The sequence below is a fragment of the Mobula birostris genome, chromosome 1 (genome assembly GCF_030028105.1).
Source record: "Mobula birostris isolate sMobBir1 chromosome 1, sMobBir1.hap1, whole genome shotgun sequence".
Classification (NCBI taxonomy): domain Eukaryota; kingdom Metazoa; phylum Chordata; class Chondrichthyes; order Myliobatiformes; family Myliobatidae; genus Mobula; species Mobula birostris.
The window spans coordinates 226559320-226583418 of NC_092370.1; the positions used below are offsets into that span (position 1 = coordinate 226559320).

Sequence of the window (24099 nt, forward strand, 5' to 3'; positions counted from 1 at the left end):
CTCGATCGCACAGTAGCAGCGGTAGCGAACCGGGCATTTCAGAAGTTTCTCCAGATGTTCCTCTGTGCTTCTCACGTCTGCCTCCATCAAATCAGAATTGTGCACGGCATCCTACTGACAAATACCAATATCATTCACCAGAGAGGCCGCGCACGCTGCGTCGTGCTGCCATCTTCTCCCTCCCTCCCTAGTGGCATTCTCTTGTGGGGCATGAGAAGGCAGGAAGATCTTCAGTTGTCCTGACAACTAAACCAAGAAGAAGTGCATCCAGCTGCAGTGTCTAACAGACTTTGTTAAGGAGTTGGAGTTGGAACTGGATAAATTCCAGATTATTCAGTAGGTTGAGAGGTTGATAGACAGGATGTACAGGGAGGCAGTTACACCCAAGGTGCAGGTCACAGGTAACTGATTGACCGTTAGGAGGGGGAAAGGGAATAGACAGCCATTGCAGAGTACCCCTATGGCCACTCCCCTCAACAAGAGGCATATCACTTTGGATACTGTTGGTGGGGGGGGGTGACCTTGCAAAGGAGAACGACAGCAGTCATGTCTCTGGCACTGAGTTTGGCTCTGTGGCTCAGAGGGAATGGGGGGAAGAGGCCAGCTGCAGTGATTGGGGATTCGCTGATTAGGGAAACAAAATTGAATTGAATTGACTTTATTTCTTACATCCTTCACATACACGTTACATCTCCCATCTAAGTGTGCAATGTGCAATCATAGTAATTTGTAATAATTTATATAAATAGAACAGTCAATGTAATACAGAGTACACTCAAGTCAGCATGAGCTCATCAGTCTGATGGCCTGGTGGAAGAAGCTGTCCCGGAGCCTGTTGGTCCTGACTTTTATGCTGTGGTGCCACTTCCCAGATGGTAGAAGCTGGAATATATTGTGATTGGGATGGCTTGGGTGTCCAATGGCCCTATGGGCCCCCTTTACACACCTCTCTTTGTAAATGTCCTGAACCATGGGAAGTTTATAACTACAGATGCGCTGGGCTGTCCGCACCACTCTCTGCAGAGTCCTGCGATTAAGGGCGGTACAGTTCCCATACCAGACAGTGATGCAGCCAGTCAGGATGCTCTCAATTGTGCCCCCGTAGAAAGTTCTTTTTTTTTTGTAATTTATTTTTTATTGGATTTCATCATCAAACAAACATTTCTATAAGATGTATTTCTATACATATATATCATATAATTATATTTGTCACAAATCACATAATATTTATCTGAAGTATACACTTATAGAAAGGAGAGGAAAGAAAACAATCGAAAGAAAACTTTGTACAGAGTAGGGAGTGATCTTTTATTTACAACATATTCATTGACTTGTGAGAATAAAATCAGGCCTGTGAGGTGTTATGTAGTTAAACCATTGTTTCCAGTATGAATAAAATGGTTCCAACTTATGATTAACAGATGCTGTTATCTCCTCCATTTTGTGATTGCCTATTGTAATTTCCATCCATATATTTAAAGTTGGGCTCTCCTGTGATAACCATTTCCTGGTAAGGGTCTTTTTGCCACCCACCAGCAGTACATTCATTAAATATTTATCTCTTTCCAACCATTCTTGAGGTATATACCCAAAATATATGGTCTTACTCTCTAGACGTATTTCACATTTAAAGATGTCTTGTAAAGCACAATAGTACACATATTACAGATATAACATACAATAACCTTGGAAAGTAAGGATAAAATCTACAAGTGAATTATGCATAAATAGAGTAAAATACATAAATTAAGATTTGTAGGGTATGGAACAAATGAACCGGTGAAACTTCGAATGCAATACAGCAGGTTGTTCAGAAGCCTAATGGCCTGAAGGAAGAAACTATTTCCCATTATTATGGAATGAGATTGGGCAGGTGACAGAAGTTTATGTTGGGGAACACTTTGCATTAGTGATTATAGTGATTAAACTGGCTTTTGGTTTAAGATGCCGCTACCAAAGGTATGCGACAGCTGGCTGGTAGTTTGAAGGCAAAGAAATTGGATTAAAAACATAACTCATAACACTTTTTTGAAGAAGTATATTATGGTAAACTATCATCGTGAACAATGAAGAGGCGAGTGAAGGCAAAGTGAATTTGCGAGATGTGCCTTCTGGTACGCTGCAAAATCGACACACTGGGAGTTGGAGCCATGCTGGTTGGATTGAATGACTCAGACAGGAAAAGATGAGACAGAGGAGTTCCGATGCCCATCCAACTAACCCGGTTGTGAGGGTGGATCGCTCTAAGCACCGAGCCGATTTTGAGAGATTGAGAATGGCTTCTTCAGCAGCGAAATCTTGGCCCAAAGTGAATCACTGGGCGGTGTGTTCTAGGCCTGGAGTGATTTGCCACAGCAAGGCCCAGGTCATAATGTGAGGCACGATCCACTGAACAGTTTAAATACTAGCCCAGCTAGACTGGAAAGGCAAGGTGTTGAGAGTCAGGTGAGGTTGGATTGCTCTGGACGCTGAGCAGATCTGAAGAGATTGAAAACATCTTCGGCAGCAAAATCTAGGCCTGGAGCGATTCACCATGGTGTAACCCAGGTCCTAATTCAAGGTATGATCCGCTGTTCAGACACTTTATACGCTGGCCCAGATAAACTGGGAACTCCTCTCTCTGCGACGCTAAGGGCTATGAGACTGCCCTCAGCTGCTGTGCTTCATGTCTGTGAACTTTGCGGCAATTTGTCCCACTGATATGATGAGCTGAATACCAGGCTTTGGGCCTACTCCCGGCTGCTCCAGGGATTTGGATCTAAGCACTCTGAATGCTGTTAGTGTTGCTCACTTCTGTTGTTTGCATGATTTGTGTTTTTTTCTCTTTCTCTCTGCGCAGAGAATGTTTAACCTTCAACACACTTTTTTAAAAATTGAGTTCTTTTGGTATTTTTGCGTTGCGGCTGCCTATAAACAAACAAATCTCAAGGTTGAATAATTTATACATTCTTTGAAAATAAATGTACTTTGAATCATGATGCCATTAGCAACAGGGTAATTTTGGAAAAGGATAGGCCTGGTCCTGGTCCTCTGGTTGAGTTTCTAAATTGGAGAAAGGCCATTTTGATGGTATCAGAAAGGATCTGGCAAATGTGGATTGAACAGTTTGTTTTCTGGCAAAGGTGTGAAGCTTTCAAAAGTAAAATTTTGAAAGTACAGGGTTTGTATGTTCCTGAAGAATATAAGAAATGAAAGAGAACACTTAAGAAGGAAATCGGAAGGGCTGAAAGAAAGAATGAGGTTGCTGTAGCAGACAAGGTGAAGGAGAATCCGAAGGGCTTCTACACATACATTCAGAGCAAAAGGATAGCAAGGGACAAAATAGTTCCTTTGGATGATCAGAGTGGTAATCTATGCCTGGAACTGAAAGAGATGGGGGAGATCTTAAATGGATTTTTGCTTCTGTATTTCCACAGGAGACGGACGGACACACACACACACACACTTATATATATGTACACACACACACATATGTATGTGTGTATATATATATATATGTGTGTGTGTGTGTGTGTGTGTGTATATATATATATATATATATATATATACCCTCAGACCCTGTGGGAGGCTGGTGCAGAAATCGCAGGGGCCCCAGCAGAGATATTTAAAACATCCTTAGCCAGGGGTGAGTTGCTGGAGGATTGGAGGATAGCTAATGTTGTTCTGTTGTTTAAGAAAGGCTCTAAGAATAAGCCAGGAAATTATAGGCTGGTGAGTCTGACATCAGTAGTGGGAAAGTTATTGGAAGGTAATCTAAGGGACCGGATATATAAGTATTTGGATAAACAGTGATTCATTAGGGAAGTCAACATGGCCTTGTGCATGGTGGGTTGTGTCTAACCAATCTTATAGAGTTTTTTGTGGAAGTTACCAGGAAAATTGATGAAGACAAGGCAGTAAATATTATCTACATGGACTTTAGCAAAGCCTTTGACAAGGTCCCACATGGGAGGTTGGTCAAGAAGGTTCAGTCACTTGGCATTCAAGATGAGGTAAATTGGATTAGACACTGGCTTTGCTGGAGAAGTCAGAGTGTGGTTGTAGATGGTTGCCTCTCTGACTGATGGCCTGAACTAGTGATGTGCCACAAGGATCGGTGCTGAATCTGTTGTTTATAATCTATATCAATCATCTGGATGATAATGTAGTAAACTGGATTAGCAAATTTACAGATAACACCAAGATTGGGAGTGTAGTCGACAGTGAAGAAGACCATCAAAGCTTGCAGTGGATCTGGATCAGCTAGAAGAATAGGCTGAAAATGGCAAATGGAATTTAACGTAGAAATATGTGAGTTGTTGCACTTTGGGAGGACCAACTATGGTAGGTCTTACACCGTGAGTGGTAGGACACTGAGTGGTGCCCGTAGAACAAAAAGATCTGGGAATATAGATCTATAATTCCTTGAAAGTGGTGTCATAGGTAGAAAGGGTAGTAAAGAAAGTACTCAGGAAGATCGATAAATCTCCTGGACCAGATGGAATGCACCCTCATGTTCTGAAGGAAGTAGCTGTGGAGATTGCGGAGGCATTAGCGATGATCTTTCAAAAGTCGATAGATTCTGGCATGGTTCTGGAGGACTGGAAGATTGCAAATGTCACTCCGCTATTTAAGAAGGGGGCAAGGAAGCAAAAAGGAAATTTTAGACCTGTTAGCTTGACATCGGTGGTTGGGAAGTTGTTGGAGTCGATTGTCAAGGATGAGGTTACAGAGTACCTGGAGGCATATGACAAGATAGGCAGAACTCAGCATGGATTCCTTAAAGGAAAATCCTGCCTGACAAACCTATTACAATTTTTTGAGGAAATTACCAGTAGGCTAGACAAGGGAGATGCAGTGGATGTTGTATATTTGGATTTTCAGAAGGCCTTTGACAAGGTGCCACACATGAGGCTACTTAACAAGATAAGAGCCCATGAAATTACAGGAAAGTTACATACGTGGATAGAGCGTTGGCTGATTGGCAGGAAACAGAGAGTGGGAATAAAGGGATCCTATTCTGGTTGGCTGCCGGTTACCAGTGGTGTTCCACAGGGATCAGTGCTGGGGCCACTTCTTTTTACATTGTACATCAACGATTTGGATTATGGAATAGATGGCTTTGTGGCTAAGTTTGCTGACGATACGAAGATAGGTGGAGGGGCCGGTAGTGCTGAGGAAACGGAGAGTCTGCAGGGAGACATGGATAGATTGGAAGAATGGACAGAGAAGTGGCAAATGAAGTACAATGTTGGAAAGTGTATGGTTATGCACCTTGGCAGAAAAAATAAACGGGCAGACTATTATTTAAATGGGGAACGAATTCAAAGTTCTGAGATGCAACGGGACTTGGGAGTCCTCGTACAGGATTCCCTTAAAGTTAACCTCCAGGTTGAGTCGGTAGTGAAGAAGGTGGATGCAATGTTGGCATTCATTTCTAGAGGAATAGAGAATAGGAGCAGGGATGTGATGTTGAGGCTCTATAAGGCACTGGTGAGACCTCACTTGGAGTACTGTGGGCAATTTTGGGCTCCTTATTTAAGAAAGGATGTGCTGACGTTGGAGAGGGTACAGAGAAGATTCACTAGAATGATTCCGGGAATGAGAGGGTTAACATATGAGGAACGTTTGTCCGCTCTTGGACTGTATTCCTTGGAGTTTAGAAGAATGAGGGGAGACCTCATAGAAACATTTCAAATGTTAAAAGGCATGGACAGAGTGGATGTGGCAAAGTTGTTTCCCATGATGGGGGAGTCTAGTACGAGAGGGCATGACTTCAGGATTGAAGGGCGCCCTTTCAGAACAGAAATGCGAAAAATTTTTTTTAGTCAGAGGGTGGTGAATCTATGGAATTTGTTTCCACGGGCAGCAGTGGAGGCCAAGTCATTAGGTGTCTTTAAGGTAGAGATTGATAGGTATCTGAGTAGCCAGGGCATCAAAGGTTATGGTGAGAAGGCGGGGCAGTGGGACTAAATAGGATAAAATGGATCAGCTCATGATAAAATGGCGGAGCAGACGCGATGGGCCGAATGGCCTACTTCTGCACCTTTGTCTTATGGTCTAAAGTTTTTGGCACAAAGGCCTTCATTAATCATTGAATTGAGTACAGGAGTTGGGATGTTATCTTGAAATTGTATAAGACATTGGTGAGGCTTAATTTGGAGTATTGTGTGCAGTTTGAGTTATCTACCTACAGGAAAGATGTAAGTAAGATATAAAATGTGGACACTCTCCCTACACCATCACAGCTGTACAAATGGGGCTGAGAGAGGACCCTAACTGCAAGCTTTCTGGTCAGTGGAGTTCACTGGCACACATACTGTCAGGATGCAAAGCAGCTTTAACATAAGGACGGTATAAGTGGTGCAACGACAAGGTCTTGCTGTGGAGCGGGAGGGGTGTAAAAAGAGACCAGTTGGCAGGAAGGCAAACAGGTAGTCATTTACATCAAGGAAGTAGCCACGTTAGTCATATCAAAGAGGCCTAAAACCAATCTGCTGCAAACTGCCAGATGATGGGAGATGAGGGTTGATGTGGGGAGGAACTGCAGTACCCGGAGGTGGTGCAAACCACACTTCAACCAGACATTGTCCTGTCATCCACCGAAGACAAGAAAATCATCCTGGTGAAGCTCACAGTACCAAGGGAGGAAGGCTGCAAGGAGGCTCACAGGAGGAAGGCCCCGAAATACCAATCCTTAGTCCAGGAGTGCAAGGATGAAAGATGGCAGAAGTGGCTATTCCCTGTGGAGATCGGCTGTAGGGGCTTCCTGGCAAGGTCAGCATGGAGGTTTCTGTCTGCATGGGCCTTGATGAAAACAGCAAGAACCAAGCAGCTCGCAGGATAGAGGAGGAAGCAAAAAGAGCCTCTTGTTGGATATGGAGCAGGCGAGAGGAGTTGAGCTAGAAGTCAGGAGCAGATTGACAGTGACTTGGCCACCATTGCTGAAGCGCCAGCTGGAGAGTGTAGTGGTTAAGGGTTGAAACACTCTTTGAAGGTTGGACACCACCTGATGACATCTGCCCCTGGCCAAAGGCGATGGTTACCTCATCAGGTAACTGAAAAGAGCACCCAGGTGTATGACGCAAGCAAACAAGGATATTGCAAGGACTTGAGGACCTGAGTTATAGGGAAAGGTTGAACAGGTTTGGACTTTATTCCCTGGAGCAGAGATAATTGAAGGGCGATTTGATAGAGGTATATAAAATTATGAAGATATAGATACAGTAAATACAAGCAGGATTTTTCTTCTAAAGTTGGGTGATACTACAACTAGGGGTCATGGATTAAAGGTGAAAGGTGAAATGTTTAAGGGGAATATTGGGAGAATGTCTTCACTCAGGGAGTGGTGAGAATGTGGAATGAGCTACCAGTGGAAGTGGTGAATGTGGGTACAATTTCAATATTTAAACAAAATTTGGATAGGGACATGGATGGGAGGGGTGTGGAGGGTTTATGGTCCAGATGCAGGTCTATGGGAGTAGGCAGATTGATATTTGAGCGTGGTCTAGAGGAGCTAAAGGGCCTGATTCTGTGCTGTCATGTTCTATGACTCTGTGACTCTTTTCAAGGACACCCAATACCTGCAGAGTGCTGGGTAAATTAACCTCTGAGGGTACGCTGGCTGTCGGAGGAGGTGTTAGATGGTTTGCTTAGTAATCTGAGTTTTAGTAACACTACCCAACCACTGAAAAAGAAAAATGAAAAGGAAAAGATGAACGACAGTCAGTCAAAACATCTGTCTGTTCTCAGCGTGACTGTGTGGGTTCCCACCGGGCACTCTGGTTTCCTCCCACATTTCAAAGGTATACGGATTAGAAAGTTATGAGCATGTTATGTTGACAGCGGAAGAGTGATGGCGCGGGCTGCCCCAGCACAATCCTCGGACTTTGTTGATTGTTGATGCAAACGGCACGTTGAACTGTACGTTTCGATGTTTCAACGTACACGTGATAAATAAAGCTAATCTTTAAAAATGTACAAAACTCAGTTCTTGCGACTGAAAGCTGATTTGCAGGTCATTTAATGGAGTTAGGTGTAGCTTTGAACGAAAAGAAATATGGCATTGAGGGGCAAAGAAGGTTTAATTTATTGTTAGGGATATTATTGCTAAACATTGATCAAACTGATTGAACAGATGCTTGTAAGGGGGAGCTTAAACAAAAATAGGCAGATGGTAAAGGAGATGACTGAAAACATTTCAAATCACTTGCAGTGACACACAAAATGCTGGAGGTACTCAGCAGGTCAGCAGCATCTACGGAGGGAAAATGGACAATTGGTGTTTTTAGTCACAACCCTTCATCAGGACTGGAAAGAAAGAGGGAGATAGCGAGCATAAAAGGTGGGTGGAAGGGGTGGAGCAAGAGATGGTGGGTGAGAGGCGGATCCAGCTGAAAGTTGGCGGGGGGGGGTGGTGATAGGCTGGTGAGGGTGGGAGAAAGAGGAAATGCTGGAAGAAGCTGGAAAGTGATAGGTCAAGATGACAAAGGGCTGAAGAAGATGGAATATGACAGTAAAGGTCATCGGACCATGGAGTGAGAGAAGGACATACAGAGGAGAAGCAGAGGGAGGAATGTATATGTGATGACACAGGTTGAGAGGGCTGGGGAGGGGAAAGAGAAGGGGTGATGGAGGCCAGTGGGATAAGGGAATAAAAGGTGGAGAGCGGAGAGTGGTTACCAGAAGTTGGAGAAATCAGTGTTCGTGTCATCAGGTTGGGCTCTACCAAAGCTAAATATGAGGTGATGTTCCTCTAATCTGCATCTAGTCTCAATTTGCCAGCAGAGGAGGTCGTGATCAGACATGTTGATGTGGGAATGGCATATGGCATTACAATGGTTGGCAACTGGGAGATCTCATCTGTTACAGTGGATGGAGTAAAGGTGCTCGATATATTTCAAATCATATGCACGTTGTTTGTTATTTGTGGGAGTTTGCTACATGTGTATTGGTGCTAGTTTTTACGTTATGATAGTCACTGTGAATCAGAGTAATTTAAATTAGTAAATTAGTAAATCGGTTTATTATTGTCTCATGTACTGAGGCATAAGGAAATATTGTCTTGCATATTGTTCATACAGATCAATTCATTACAACGGTGAATTGAAGTTGTACAAGGTAAAATAATACCAGAATGCAGAATAAAGTATTGCAGTTGCTGAGAAAGTACATTGCAGGTAGACAATAAGGAGCAAAGTATATCAAGGTAGATTGTGAGGTCAAAGTCCACCTCGTCATACCAGGAAACCATTCAGTAGTCTTATAACAGTGGGATAAAAGCTGTCTTTGAGCCTGGTTGTATGTGCTTTCAGGCTTTTGTATTTTCTGCTTGATGGCAGAGGGGAGAAGAGAGAATGTCCTGATTGGGTGGGTCTTTTATTATTTTGGGCTGTTTTACAAGAAGTATAGACAGAATCCTTAGAGGGAAGGCTGGTTTCCGTGATGTGCTGAGTTGTGTCCACAGCTTTGCAGTTTCTTAAGGTCACGTGCAGAGCCATACTAAGCCAGAATGCATCCAGATAGGATACTTTCTATGGTGTATCTATAAAATTGGTAACAGTCAAAGGGGTTGCCAGATCCTTTTAGACTCTTGAGGAAGCTGGGGAACTTCTTTGGTCATGGTGTCAACATGGTTACACTGGGTAATGCTCGGGTGATGTACACTTTAGGAACAAGAATCTGTTAACCCTCTTGACTACAGCACCACTGATGTGGACAGGAGCCTGTGCACTGCCCCTCTTCCTGAAGTCAAAGCCAACTCTTCCACTTTACTGACATGGAGGGAAAAGTTGTCATCATGACCCCATGTCATTAGACTTTCTATCTCCTTCCTGTACTCTGATTCATCATTATTTGAGATATGGCCCACAACAGTAACATCAGCTGCAAACTTGTAGATAGGGCAGATCTATCCATAAGTGTATAGGAAGTAGAGTACAGGGTTAAGGACATTACCTTATGGAACACCAGTGTTGAGGATAATCATGACAGAGATATTAGAAACATAGAAACATAGAAAACCTACAGCACAATACAGGCCCTTCTGCCCACAAAGCTGTGCCGAACATGTCCCTACCTTAGAACTACCTAGGCTTTACCCATAGCCCTGTATTTTTCTAAGCTCCATGTAGCCATCCAGGAGTCTCTTAAAAGACCTTATCGTATCCGCCTCCAACACTGCCACCGGCAGCCTATTCCACGCACTCACCATTCTCTGTGTAAAAAACTTACCCCTGACCTCTGTACTTATTTCCAAGCACCTTAAAACTATGCCCTCTCATGCCAGCCATTTCAGCCCTGGGGAAAACCCTCTGACTATCCACACGATCAATGCCTTTCAATATCTTGTACACCTCTATGAGGTCACCTCTCATCCTCCGTTGCCCCAAGGAGAAAAGGCCGAGTTCACTCAACCTATTCTCATAAGGCATGCTCCCCAATCCAGGCAACATCCTTGTAAATCTTCTCTGCACCCATTTTGTGTTTTCCACGTCCTTCCTGTAGTGAGGCGACCAGAAATGGGCACAGTACTTCAAGTGGGGTCTGACCAGGATCCCGTATAGCTGCAACATTACCTCTTGGCTCTTAAACTCAATCCCGCGATTGATGAAGCCCAATGTACTGTATGCCTTCTTAACTACAGAGTCAACCTGTGTAGCAGCTTTGAGTGTCCTATGGACTCAGACCCCCAGATTCCTCTGATCCTCCACATTGCCGAGAGTCTTACCATTAATACTATATTCTCCCATCATATTTGACCTACCAGAATGAACCACTTCACACTTATCTGGGTCCATACTTATTGTTGCCCATATTTACTGATGGTGATCTGTTGGTCAGCTTAATTTTTATTACGTCCTGAAAAAGAGATGTAAGAAGCTGTATATTTCCTTTAACCTTACTCATATTTTCCATCTGGCTTAGTGCTCATTTTCTTCTGAACATTGTTGAAGAAATGGGATATATTTTCGATGATAAAGCTGATAAATGGTTGTTGTTAACGATGCGCAGCCACGCCATGTTCATTAGTTAAGCACCATGTCTGACAACGATCATAATTTGTGTTACTATGAGCACTACATGTTAGCAATCAAATCTTGGGTCATGGCATTGAATTTATGGTGTGCATAGAACATAGACCATATATACAGGCCCTTCGGCCCACAATGTTGTGCTGACCTTTTAACCTACTCTAAGGTCAATGTAATCTTTTCCTCCTAATATTCCTCCATTTTTCTATCATTCATGTGCCAATGTAAGAGTTTCTTAAATGCCCCTAATGTTTGTGCCTGTGACACCACCTCTGGCAGGGAGTTCCACATACCCACACTCTCCGACATCCCCCTTCTCTTTCCCCCAATCACATTAAAATTATGTCCCTTTGTATTTGCCATTTCCAGCCTGGGGGAGGAAAATCTCTGGCTGTCCACTCAATCTGTGCCTCTCCTCATCTTGTACACTTCTACTAAATCACTCTCAACCTTTGCTCCAAAGAGAAAAACCCTAGTTCACTCATCCTCTCTTCATAAGGCATGCACTCTAGTCCAGGTAGCATCCTGGTAAATCTCCTCTGTGCTAAAGTAAGGGGTCCCAACCCTGAGTCCATGGACCCCTTGCTTAATAGTATTGATTCATGGCATAAATAAGGTTTGGAACCCCTGCTCTAAAGCTTCCATAACTTTCCTATAGTATGGTGACTAGAAATGAACACAATATCCTGTGTGGTCTAACCAGAGTTTTATAGTGCTGCAACATTACCTTGCAGTAATTATTGTGATTCATATTCAGTCTAGTTTTTAAATTAGCACATGTGATTAAGCATTTTTCTCTTCTTTTGATAGGCCTGTGTCTGGAAAAACTGCTATCATCAGGATCATCACAAAGTGATCTTCAGCTTGATCCCGAACAAGAAATAGTTACATGTTATGAGAAAGCTGGTGACATAGCGCTGCTTTATTTACAAGAAATCGAAAAGGTAAAAAGGAATTTACTGTTATTTCTGTTAAAATGCATGCAATTAATTGCAAGGTGGCATGGTAGCATAATGGTTAACACAATACTTTTAGCGCTAGCGGTCAGGGTTCAATTTCCATGACTGTTTGTAAGGAGTGAGTACATTCTCTTCATTACTGTATGGGTTTTCTCCAGGTGCTCCAGTTTCCTCCCACGTTCCAAAAAGACATACAAATTTGGGTTAGTGAGTTATAGACATGCTACGTTGGCACCACTACTTTGGCATGAATGGTGACACTTGCGGGCTGCCCCCAGACTAGAAGATCCCAAATGTGTTGGTCATTGATGCAAACAATGCATTTCACTGTATGTTTCGATGTTTCAATGTATACGTGAGAGATAAAGATAATCATTAGAGCTTTACAATCTTTATTTAAATGCTTCTTAAATTCTCTGTGAAATTTGATCACTGCCCTCCACAGTCCTTGTATCAGTATTTTCTAAAACTGCACTTTGCTCAGTCTAATCAATCACCTTGAATGTTCCATCCAGCTGCCATTTAGCTGTCCATTGCGATGGTCATCATGTTATTTATGTTATGTATCTTTGCAAGGCTCCCCACCTCCATTCTAATAACTTTCCACAAGAGCACCTTCGAGAGTTTCCTATCTGGCTGCATAATTGTGTGGTATGGAAGCTGCAGGGCATCAGATGGCAAGACCTTACAGAAGGTACTAAAAACCACCGAGAAGATCACTGGGGGTCACCCCACTACCATTCAACAATCTCTTTGATCGTTGTGGAAGATAGAAATAAAATTAGGCTCACAAACACAAAATAATCTACAGATGCTGTTGTCAAAGGAACACTCACAATGCGCTGGAGGAACTCAGCAGGTCAGTCAGCATCAGTTGAAAAGATTAGTCGATGTTTCGGGCCGAAACCCTTTGTCAGGACTGAAGGAAGAACTTTGGGGAGGGTTTGAAGAATGCTGGTAGTTGAAAAAAACAGTAATTTGAAAGACAAAGGGGTGGGGGAGGGGAAGCAGGGAGGTGATTGGCAGGAGAACAATGCGCAGTAGTAGAAGGAGGCAGAACTATGAGGGAGGGGGAGGGAATTACCGGAAGTTGGAGAACTCTATGTTCATACCAAGGGGCTGGAGACTACCTAGACGGTACACGAGGTGTTGCTCCTCCAACCTGAGTTTAGCCTCATCATGGCAGTAGAGGAGGCCATGTATGGACATATCTGTATGGGAATGGGAAGCAGAGTTGAAGTGGGTGGCTACCGGGAGATCCTGTCTGTTGTGGCGGACGGAGTGGAGGTGCTCAACGAAGCAGTCCCCCATCTGCGTCGGGTTTCACCGATGTAGAGGAGGCCGCACCAGGAGCACCGGATGCAATAGATGACCCCAACAGATTTGCAAGTGAAGTGTTGCCTCACCTGGAAGGGCTATTTGGGGCCCTGAATGGTGGCAAGAGAGGAGGTGTAGGGACAAGTCTACTGGAGACATAACCCGAAATGAACATGTACGACTAAAGTTATTCAGAACAAACTGCTGTTTTTCAGCTTCATTCTTGATAAAGTATGACATTTGGGTATATTGAATATCACCTTAGAAAGTAAAAGATAAAAAGTATAAATCTAGGCGGACTTATATCACCTTACCATGTTATCCTTGTACTAACAAGTTAACCTTAAAACCCTGACCTGCAATGCTCAGAGACAAATTGGCCCCTTAATTAACTAAATACAAAAGTGGAATGAATGACTTTCCAATAAAAGAATAACCAGAAAACTTCACACCGAGGACGTTAACTTGCCCGTGCCTGTCAGATTGCGCATACAGGCTGGTCCGAGCTCTTAATGCAGTTCCATCTCCTCCCTAGGGGCGTGTGGACTTTGCCCAGGGTCTTCTTCCATATCTCCCAGCACCGATGTTTTCAGAGCTTCTTTCGCTTCCTCTGCCGAGTTAAATGACATCTTCATGCCCTTGATATTCACTCTCAAAACCGCCGGGTATATGAGGAATGAGTCGATCTCCTTCTGTCAAAGCTTAGCGCGGATCTCCTTGTATCCCTGCCATTCCTGCGTCGTGCTGGGGCCGTAGTCAGCGAAGAAATGCAGCTGGGTGCCGTCAGGGAGAGTAGGTTTGGCTTTCCTCACACCCTCCAGGATAGCCTGCTGGTCGGTGTACCGTAGAAGCCTAAAAACCATGGTCCACGGTCTTGAGGTGTTGTTGGAAAAGATCCTATGTGCTCTATCAATCTCCAGTGGAGTGCTGTGGGAATTCTTGAGCGCTGGAATCCAATTAGGCAGCATCTCCTGGAGGTAACCTCTTGGATCGTCGCCCTCAGCGCCTTTCGGTAAATTGACCAGCCGCACATTGTTTCTCCTGGATCTGTCCTCCAAGTCGTTTAGCTTCTTCCATATCTTAGTCACCTCCACGAGACAGGAGTTAGTAACTTTCTCATTCTTGCGTAAGCAAACCTGAATGTTGTCTATTTTAGACAATAGGCAATAGGTGCAGGAGTAGCCCATTCAGCCCTTCAAGCCAGCACCACCATTCACTGTGATCATGGCTGATCATCCACAATCAGTACCCTTTTCCTGCCTTCTCCCCATATTCCATCACTCCGCTATCTTTAAGAGCTCTATCTAACTCTTTTTTGAAAGAATCCAGAGAATTGGCCTCCACTGCCTTCTGAGGCAGAGCATTCCACAGAACCACAACCCTCTGTGTGAAAAACTTTTTCCTCAACTCCATTCTAAATTGTCTGCCCCTTATTCTTAAACTGTGGCCTCTGGTTCTGGACTCACCCATCAGCAGGAACATGTTTCCTGCCTCTAACGTGTCCAATCCCTTAATAATCTTACATGTTTCAATCAGAATCCCTCTCATCCTTCTAAATTCCAGTGTATGCAAGCCCAGTCGCTCCAATCTTTCAACATATGACAGTCCTGCCATCCCGGGAATTAACCTCATGAACATACGCTGCACTCCCTCAATAGCTGGAATGTCCTTCTTCAAATTTGGAGACCAAAACTGTACACAATACTCCAGGTGTGGTCTCACCAGAACCCTGTACAACTGCAGAAGGACCTCTTTGCTCCTATACTCAATTCCCCTTGTTATGAAGGCCAGCATGCCATTAGCTTTCTTCACTGCCTGCTGTACCTGCATGCTTACTTTCAGTGACTGATGAACAAGGACACCTAGATTTCATTGTACTTCCCCTTTTCCTAACTTGACACCATTCAGATAGTAACCTGCCTTCCTGTTTTTACCACGAAAGTGGATAACCTCACATTTATCCACATTAACCTGCATCTGCCATGCATCTGCCCACTCACCCAACCTGTCCAAGTCACCCTGCATTCTCATAACATCCTCCTCACATTTCACACTGCCACCCAGCTTTGTGTCATCTGCATATTTGCTAATGTTACTTTTAATCCCTTGAAGACTGTGCTAAATTTTTTAGCATGAATGTCCGCTTGCTCCTTTAACGACCAGAGAATGTTGCCATTCTCTGCCATATGCTTCTGTATGGGGTCGAGAGACTTTTCCGGCGACTCTTTTAGCATGTGGGCTACCTTTTCTTGCAGCGATTCCATCTCCATTGCCATTGTTTGCTTAATTAGCATAGCTATTTCCTCGGATGAATCGCTAGCTTGGTGTCATCTGCTGGTATCTTGTTTCCTGGTTGAATTTAGATCTTTTTTTGAGGTCATGTCTTTAGTTAGATCTTTCTCCAACTCAACCTTATATTAAGACCGTCTATGAGCCCTAAAGAACTTGAAAAAGGAGAGTTATATCTCAACGCTCAGTGCTGTGCTGACATCTTGCCTCGTGCCTCACCAGAAGTCCACAATCCCCAATAGCTCTTGCAAACCTGCCCACAAGGATGTTGGACCCCCTTGGGTTTAGGTGCAACCCATTCTTTTTGTACAGGTCATACCTTCCCCAAAAGAGATCTTAATGATCCAGAAATGGTTTAGCACAGACTAGATGGGTTAAAGAGCCTGTTTATGTGCTGTACTTTTCTATGACTCCAAATCTGAAACCCTGCATCCTGCACAAATTGCTCAGCCACGTATCCATTTTCAATCCATTATCTTTCCTACTCACCTAGCTTCACCTATTACTTTCTAGCTATCCTCCTTCTCCCATCTTCTTATTTTGGTGTTTTCCCCCTTCCTTACCTGTCCTGAAGAAGGGTCTGAGCCCAAAATGTCGATAGTTTATTCATTTACATCGATGCTACCTGACTTGCTGAGTTCCTCCAGCATTTTATGTGTATTGATCTGCCAAATCATCTCTTCAGAAAATATAGGGAGTTAGGTAGAAGGCTGACTCCCTTTTCCTACCTATGACCTGCTGAGTTCCTCCAGGATTTTGTGGGTGTTGCGCTGCATTTGCAGCATCTGCAGAATCTCTTGTGGTTATATATGGAATGAGTTATCAGCTATATTGCAGATTCAATAGTATCAAAGCCGTGGCCATAAATTCTGAAAACCCGTATCTAAATCTCTCCATATTTTGCCTCTCTTTAACCCCTTTTCACCGTGAAACTCATAGATATAGCTTTGGTCACTTGTTCATATATCCCTTTGTGTAACTCAATCCATTGAAATGAAGGGAGAAGTAATACTAAAGGAAAATCATATGGGAATAAAAGAACGCCTTGATGCTTCAAACAACTATTGGGTCTCTAAAGCTTGAGGAAACCATTTCATTCACTATTGTTGTGTAAGCTGTTTGAAAGGATTTAACAATTTCTCTCAAGTGCTACTCCCCATTTAAGATATTGAGCACTTCACTTATTTATTCATGCTCCTCAGCAAGGAGAATGACCCTGGAGTCCCTATTTCACTGTGATTCAGTGAAACAGTGTGCACTGTAATAAGATTGTGCTCTTGGCATGATGCCCACTGTTCAAAGTCAGAAGTCAAAATAAATTCATTATCAAAGTACATATATATCACCATATACCAACTTATGATTCATTTTCTTGGAGGCACTTATAGGAAAATAAAGAAATACAATAAGATTTATAAAAAGGGCTATGTATAAACAAAGAATGACAATCAATTTGCAAAAGAAGACAAATTGTGTAAAATAAATAAATTGATACTGAAAATGTAAGTTGCAGACTCCTTGAAAGTGTGTCTGTAGGTTGTGAAGTTAGTAGGTTGTTCATTAAGATAAATGAAGTTATCCATATTGGTTCAGGAAGCTGGTAGTTGAAGGATAATAACTTTTCCTGCACATGGTAGAGTGGGATTGTATTGTTGAATCAGGTTTGTGGGTCTGGCACGCGAGACAGAAAACACTGACCGCCAATAAGTATATTAATCAGTTATTTACAAATAGTAAAAATTTGACCAAACATTCATGTTCCCCAAGTTACAGAAACCTACTTAGTTAAAAGCGCACACAAAGCATACCTTCACAATAGTTATGTACATCGCTTGCCTTAAGCAAAGGAAGGGAGAGCAAGTCCCTTTCACGTGCTATTTCATACTAGGAATATCTGAAACTGGACTCCAAGCAACTAACTAATGGGAAAAGGAGCTGCAGTTTCTAAACTAACCAATCACGACAAAACAACTTTTGATGACCAGAATAAACCACGGCCCCCACAGGACCCTCCACCTCTTGAAAGTTGCGAACGTGATGATCTAACCCTCAGACGAGTATGACTCCCATGAACTCCCTAAGTTACATATAAAACACAGGAATACAATACCCAATACTGGAAACCCAGTAGTCACCCTGTATGCTACAGTGGTCCACCAGCCCCACCCCGGAGTGTAATAGCTAATGAGATGGTCCCCCACTTAATCTTATACACTGACTCTCAGATGTGATCAACCAAGTGAGTGATGTTCAGCCACCCATCAGGAATGTAGGTGCAGCATTTTTAACCAATAAAAGTACAAGTGCCACCTTCCTTTGTGAGCAGGTAATCTAAGGCCGTCGAAATCAGTTCCTGATACAGTCAGGCCACTGCGTGGGAACCATGGGTAAGTCTAGGAACTGCATGTCCAGTAAGTTCCATTCAGCACCCAGAAAGTGCCCACCTTCACAACACCATTTGGCATAGACACAGCCACCTCAGGAGACTGTTCCTGCTCACACTTGCCATCTACCTTGCACCTTCAATCAACATACCACCTACACCAACACTCTGTCAGGTGGGGAAATCACTTTAAGAGTCAGTACCTTCCAGTTAAACAAATGGTATGTAGGATAATACCAGCTCTTAAGGCACTTGCTCCACAGTGGCTATTAAGGCTCAAGTCCCTTAAGGCTGTTACCATACTCTGGGTTGAGGTTGGCTTGAATAGACTACCCCCTTTGAGCTCCCCCAAAATGGAATGCCAAAACCCAAAAAGCCAGATAATTTCCCCCTACAGTCTTTTCCCTTGTCAAAAGGATCAATATCGGTGGCATCCCTTCAGCGATATAGTAAGAAGTCCTCATACAAATCAGCAATCTGACGCGTTGGTCCGATGTGGACATTCAAACACATCCCTAAGAATGTATCACAGGATCTCCCACCACAAGTCAGCATCCACCACTTTGCCATTCTGTAATGCAGGGAGATATAAGTGCACTTGCTCCTGGGTCTTTAGAAAACACATAATAACCCCACTGGAATTGCTCCCCAAATGCTTATGTCCCTCTGAAATATCCGAGGGAATAAAGTTGCCAAAATTTCTACCCCATCAACTCAAATTCTATATGGCCAATATGAAATGTGATTCATCCCTAAAACCAATTGCATGGGGAAATAAGTAACAAAGTAACAAATTAAGACACAATAAATGTAAAACAGATTTTAAAAAACAAGAAACAAATTAACTGACTAAACAAACAATGAAACAAAGTAACAGATTACAACACAAAACATAAAACCCAGCCTGTACTCCTCCTCTTTAAAACTTGGTATGAAACTGCAGAAGCTCAAAATAGACAGTTAATTTCTCACAGAGAAATAGCACACTTATCAGAGAACATCTGAGAAGGAAAAAGCACCTGTGCAGGGCCCAACACATTCAGAGTTTCTTAAAGGCAAAATCCTCTCATAAATACACAAGCGCGCGCACGCGCGCGCGCACACACACACACACACACACACACACACACACACAGATGTGTGTGGCCACTCCTCACATTCCTCTGCATTCAAGTCATTCATACTCTATTTGCAGGGAAGAGGGATGCAGGTTGAATGACCCCCTCCCTACAACAATGAGGTGCAAATATGCTAACCACCTGCCTCCCCGCCATATCTCTCTGCTGGGGAAGGTCAGACAATGTCTCCAGTGCGGGTAATAGGGAATCCTGAATGGAATGTGAGGATTACATTACTGATATCTTTTGTAACCATTTCCGACTCCTCCCTCCCCTTTCTCGATCTCTGTCTATATCTCTGGAGACAGCTTATAAACCCACCGACTCTCACAACTACCTGGACTATACCTCTTCCTATGCTGTTACTTGGGCCATCTCCTTCTCTCAATTCTTCTATCTGTGCCGCGTCTGCTGTCTGGATGAGGTTTTTCATTCCAGAACTAAAAAGATGCCCTCCTTCTTCAAAGAAAGGGTCTTCCCTTCCTCCACTGCCCTCAACCGCATCTTTTCCATTTCACGCACATCTGCCCTCACCCCATCCTCCTGCTACCCCACAAGGGATAGGGTTCCTCTTGTCCTCACCTGCCACCCAACCAGCCTCCGAGTCTGGCACATAATTCTTCTTAACTTCCACTATCTCCAACTGGATCTCACCACCAAACACATCTTTCCCTCCACCCCACTTTCTGTTTTCCACAAAGTTTGCTCCCTATGCAACTCCCTTGGCCATTTATCCCTCCTCACTGATTTCCCTCCTGACACTTATTCTTGCAAGCAGATCATGTGCTACGCCTGTCCCTACACTTCCTCCCTCATTACTATTCAGAGCTCCAAACAGTCCTTCCAGGTGAGGCGACACTTAATCTGTGAGTCTGTCGGGGTCATCTACTGTATTCAGTACTCCCAGTGTGGCCTCCTGTGTATTGGTGAGAGCTGATGTAGATCGGGAGACCCCTTTGCCAAGCACCTAAGCTCCGTCTGGCAGAAAAATCGGGATCTCCCAGTGGCCACCCTTTTTAATTCCATTTCCCATTCCCATTCTGACTTGGCCATCCATGGTCTCCGCTATTGCCACAATGAGGCCTCAGTCAGTTTGAAGGAGCAACTTCTATTCCGCCTGGGTAGCTTCCAAGCTGATGACATGAACATTAATTTCTTGAACTTCCGGTAATGCCCCCTCCTCCACTATTCCCCATTCTCATTCCCCTCTCTCACGTTATCTCCTTACCTGCCCATCACCTCCCTCTAGTGCTCCTCTCCTTCACTTTCTTCCATGGCCTTCTGTCCTCTCCTTCAGATACTCCCTGCTCCAGCCCTTCATGCCTGTCATAAATAGACTTTCCAGCTCTTTACTTCACCTCGCCCGGTTTCACCTGTCACCTACCACCTTGTATTTCTTCTTCCCCTCCCCCAACCTTCTTACTCTGATTTAATATCTTTTTTCTCCAGTCCTGATGAAAGGTCTCAGCCTGAAACATTTCCGTAGATGCTGCCTGACCTGCTGAGTTCCTCCAGCGTTTCGTGTGTGTTGCTTGGAATTTGAGGAATCTGGCAGAGGACAAATGGAACCCTTATCTGCAGAGAGCTTGAAGAATGACCCTTCACCCTCAACAGGCTCCCTCTCTTGCTTCTCCTGACAGTACTTCCTCCACATTGCAGAGAGGGTGGGTGTGAGAACCCCATACACCTGCTCCTCAGGACCCCAGCTTTGAGCAATGCTAAAAACATTTATTTACGGGGATATGCGGGATTCCCCCACTCCCCACCTGCTTATCCAACTTCCGTACCTGACTAGGTGCACGCTCTTCTATGTACTCTCGTGATTGAACCTCTGTACTTATAGGGTGCCCAACAGCTGCTGCTATTAAAATCAGACCCACTCCTTTTATTGGAAAAGCCATGCCGTAACCACATGTCCTATCATTAGAGAAGTTAATTCAATATCCTCTGACAGGATGCCACTATTGCAGTATAATTCTGTGATAAGAGCACACTAGTGAAGAACTTTAGTGCCCCCTCTACTGTGCTTCATTACACATGGGGTTTTAAATTCCATTCCGTAAGAGAATGATATTTATGTTTAACTTCTGTCGTTAACCGATCCCATAGTGATGCATTATGCTTGGGGGAAACAAGCAGTGTTCTCAGAACGTTATTGATTGCTAGCTGGTCAGTAGGGTTCCTAAGGCACCCATCTCTCCATTAGATAGGCTCACGTCAATGCCTCCCTCATCCCATATCCTCAAATATCATATGTCCACAAACTCCCCAGCCTTTTGTCTGTACCTATCCCCTAAACTTGCTAATTCCTTAGTGGAGAATTCTCTGACCTCTGTTGTCTCAAAAAGGCCCATTACACCATCCCTCACACATTCCGAGCCTCCTCTTCCTTGCCGTCCTGAGAGGAAGAAGCCCTGCGTCGATATCCCCCATGATGGGTATGGGAATGAGTGATCACTGGCCTGTCCCGTACTGATTCAGACATGTAACAGAGAGGGCGATCATTTCAAGGATTAAACTGAGGGCTGCACGCTACACTCTATTCCTCATTTTCATCATCCAGCCAGACATCCGCATCCTCCAGCCCCATAGTAGGATTATTGCTCTGTCTCATCATGGCTCGAATCTTATCAGGGTCATGCTGCCAACCAGCTTGGTGCACAGTGTGTAAGTGCTGTAGCTTCATTATCAGACAAGCTATCCCTATATTCTTACCTTCTAGCTTTGCAGCCCTTCTCTGAGCCATCAATAGTGATTATGTCTGGATAATATAGAGCTGACTGAGATCTTCCTATTCACTCAAGACTCGCTATCATTTTATATCGCTGCAAACAGCCAGAAAGCATCCCGCCGGCTATCTTTTCTCCTGGGAAAACCTAACAATTTAAGTATGGAAACAATGTGGTGTCTCATTTCAACCTTGGCATGTCTAACTGGCCTGACCAATATACAGGTATTCCATACAAAATAATGGAGGAACTCAGCAGGCTTCAAGGGTTTTGGCCCAAGACATAGACTGTACTCTTTTCCTAGATGCTGCCTGGTCTGCTGAGTTCCTCCAGCATTTTGTGTGTGTTGCTCACATTTCCAGCATCTGCAGATTTTCCCTTGTTTGTTACAGACATTCCATAACCCATCAGTAGGTTGGCAAGACTTCCAAAGCCCACACTACTATCTGTCCAACCTGGGATTCTGCATCTCTCATATCGGCCGGGGGTGGGGTTGGGGAGTCCACTGTTTTAAATGAAAGCCCGGTTTCCTTGATCTGCGTAAGTCTAGGGAATACACACTCTGGTCCCACCAAACCTGTGAAAGACCATTATGTTAGCAGTGAAATCTTTCCCAGAGTGTTATATAAAGAAATACATTTCTCCTCAAAAAGCCATACCCTGCTCGCAATGCCAAGATGTAATGTTGAATCAGGTTTGCAGGTCTGGCAAGTGAGACAGAAAACACTGTCTGTGAATTAGCATATTAATCATTGATTTACAAACAGTAAAAATTTGACCAAACATTCAAGTTCCCCAAGTTACAGAAACGGTAAAGTTGAATATTCAACCGACATACTGAGTTATAAATACGCACAAAGCATACCTTCCAAATAGTTATTGCATGGCTTGTCTTAAACAAAAGAGGAAAGAGCAAGCCCCTTCCACATGCTATTTTATACCTGGGATATTTGAAACAAGACACCAGGCAGCTCTCCAAGGGGAAAACCAGCTGCAGTTTCTAAACTAATGAATCACGACAAAGCAACTTTCAACAATCAAAGTAAGCCATGTTCCCCACAGGACAGGGTCCTGAGACTCCTATACCTCCTGCCTGATAGTAATAGCAAAAAGAGAGCAGAACATGGATGGTGGGTGTCCATAAGACCATAAGATAAAGGAGCAGAAGTAGGCCATTCGGCCTATCGAGTCTGCTCCACCATTCAATCATGGGCTGATCCAATTCTCCCAGTCAACCCCACTCCCCTGCCTTCTCCCCATACCCTTTGATGCCCTGGCCAATCACGAACCTATCTATCTCTGCCTTAAATAAACCCAATGACTTGGCTTCCACTGCTGCTTGTGGCAATAAATTCCACAGATTTACCACCCTCTGACTAATGTAATTTCTCCGCATCTCAGTTCTAAATGGAAGCCCTTCAATCCTGAAGTCGTGCCCTGTTGTCCTAGACTCCCCTACCATGGGAAATAACTTTGCCATATCTAATCTGTTCAGGCCTTTTAACATTCAGAATGTTTCTATGAGATCCTCCCCCCCCCCCCCCATTCTCCTGAACTCCAGGGAATACAGCCCAAGAGCTAATAGATGTTCCTCATCCGGTAACCCTTTCATTGCTGGAATGATTTTCATGAATCTTCTCCAATGTCAGTATATCCTTTCTAAAATAAGGAGCCCAAAACTGCACACAATACTCCAAGTACGGTCTCACAAGTGCCTTATAGAGCCTGGAGGTTAACCTTTAGGGCATCCTGCACAAGGACTCTCAAGTCCCTTTGCATCTCTGCATTTTGAATTCTCTCCCCATCTAAATAATAGTCTGCTTGTTTATTTCTTCTATCAAAGTGTATGACCATACACTTTCCCACATTGTATTTCATTTGCCACTTCTTTGCCCACTGCCCTGAACTATCAAAGTCTCTCTGCAGCCTTCCTGTTTCCTCAGCAGTACCCGCTCCTCTACCTATCTTTGTATCATCGGCAAATTTAACCACAAATCCGTTTATCCCATAGTCCAAATCATTGATGTACATCATAAAAAGCAGCGGTCCTAACACCGACCCCTGTGAAACTCCACTGGTAACCGGCAGCCAGCCAGAATAGGATCCCTTTTATTCCCAATCTCTGTTTTCTGCTAAGCAGCCTCATGTGTGGCACCTTGTCAAGGGTCTTCTGAAAATCCAAGTACATCACATCTACTGCATTTCCTTTGTCTACCCTGCTTGTAATTTCTCAAAAAATTGCAGTAGGTTAGTCGGGCAGAATTTTCCTTTCAGGAAACCATGCTGGCTTTG

General features: G+C 43.8%; 1 protein-coding gene across 2 annotated transcripts in view; it reads left to right on the top strand.

Moving 5' to 3' along the window:
- Positions 1-24099, top strand: part of ttc7b (tetratricopeptide repeat domain 7B) — a 470264-nt gene that overhangs the window by 98763 nt on the left and 347402 nt on the right. For both annotated transcript variants that reach the window (XM_072272880.1, XM_072272891.1), the window contains exon 4: positions 11823-11956. In XM_072272880.1, the coding sequence (XP_072128981.1) occupies positions 11823-11956 (134 nt within the window). The remainder of the gene's footprint in view (positions 1-11822; positions 11957-24099) is intronic.